The sequence below is a fragment of the Echinops telfairi genome, unplaced genomic scaffold, assembly GCF_000313985.2.
Source record: "Echinops telfairi isolate 266 unplaced genomic scaffold, ASM31398v2 ScPeMD7_7469;HRSCAF=8507_0, whole genome shotgun sequence".
NCBI lineage: Eukaryota > Metazoa > Chordata > Mammalia > Afrosoricida > Tenrecidae > Echinops > Echinops telfairi.
This window is the reverse complement of record NW_022111372.1, coordinates 15,366,112-15,366,787: the sequence shown is the minus strand read 5'-3', so window position 1 is coordinate 15,366,787 and position 676 is coordinate 15,366,112. Positions and strand designations below refer to the sequence as shown.

The following is a 676-nucleotide window of genomic DNA, read 5'->3' as shown; positions in this document are numbered from 1 at the left end:
AGGGATAAAAACGCTCCTTCGCAGCGTCCTTTAGATGACGTCCCAGAGAAGCCCGCGGGGTAATAGGAATCCAGCTCCTGGGAACAAGCCGGGAAAGCTCTCGACTTCCCTGGGGCCCAAACGTCCTAGGGCTCACCTTTCCCTGATCGTGCACCGCCCACCTCCAGCCTAGACTCCGTCCGCTTCCTACGGCTCCGACCCGCCGGGTGGCCCAGGACCCGAGGCGCGCGGGGCGCTGCAGGGGCGGAGGGCGCTGCACGTGCGGGCGCAGGGCCCGGGGCGGAGGCCGGAGGCGCGGAGTGCGCGCAGCTTCCCGGCGGCTCCGCTAGGGGTCTCTCGCGGGCGCTGAGCGGGGTGCGCCCGATCAGCTGACTCGCCGCGCGCCGAGCCCCGCCGCCGCACTCCGACTCCGTCAGTTTCCTTGGCAGCTGGAGGCGGGCGCACCGGAGCAGCACCAGCGCGGAGCCCCCGGAGACGGCGAGAGCCGCAGACGCAGGCATCACAAGGGCGCGGCGGACCTCGGTGGCACAGCAGCACCCTCGGTGCCCCTAGCAGGGTCGCGATGCTGCCTGGTTTGGCACTGCTCCTGCTGGCCGCCTGGACGGCTGGCGCGCTGGAGGTGGGTGCCGAGGCTCGGGGGATGGGGGAGGGAGGCCCCGGCCCTCGAGGAGACCGA

At 72.2% G+C, this 676-nt stretch overlaps 1 protein-coding gene across 7 annotated transcripts in view; it reads left to right on the top strand.

Annotated features, from left to right (window-relative positions):
* The first annotated feature begins 435 nt into the window (after positions 1-435).
* Positions 436-676, top strand: part of LOC101656411 (amyloid beta precursor protein) — a 324,648-nt gene continuing 324,407 nt past the window's right edge. For 2 of the 7 annotated variants that reach the window (XM_045284875.1, XM_004713087.4), the window contains exon 1: positions 438-619. In XM_045284875.1, the coding sequence (XP_045140810.1) occupies positions 563-619 (57 nt within the window). In that variant the 5' untranslated portion in view covers positions 438-562. Of the gene's footprint in view, positions 620-676 lie in introns of all 7 variants that reach the window. The other 5 variants (XM_045284873.1, XM_004713088.3, XM_045284871.1 and 2 more) reach the window with 4 other exon arrangements.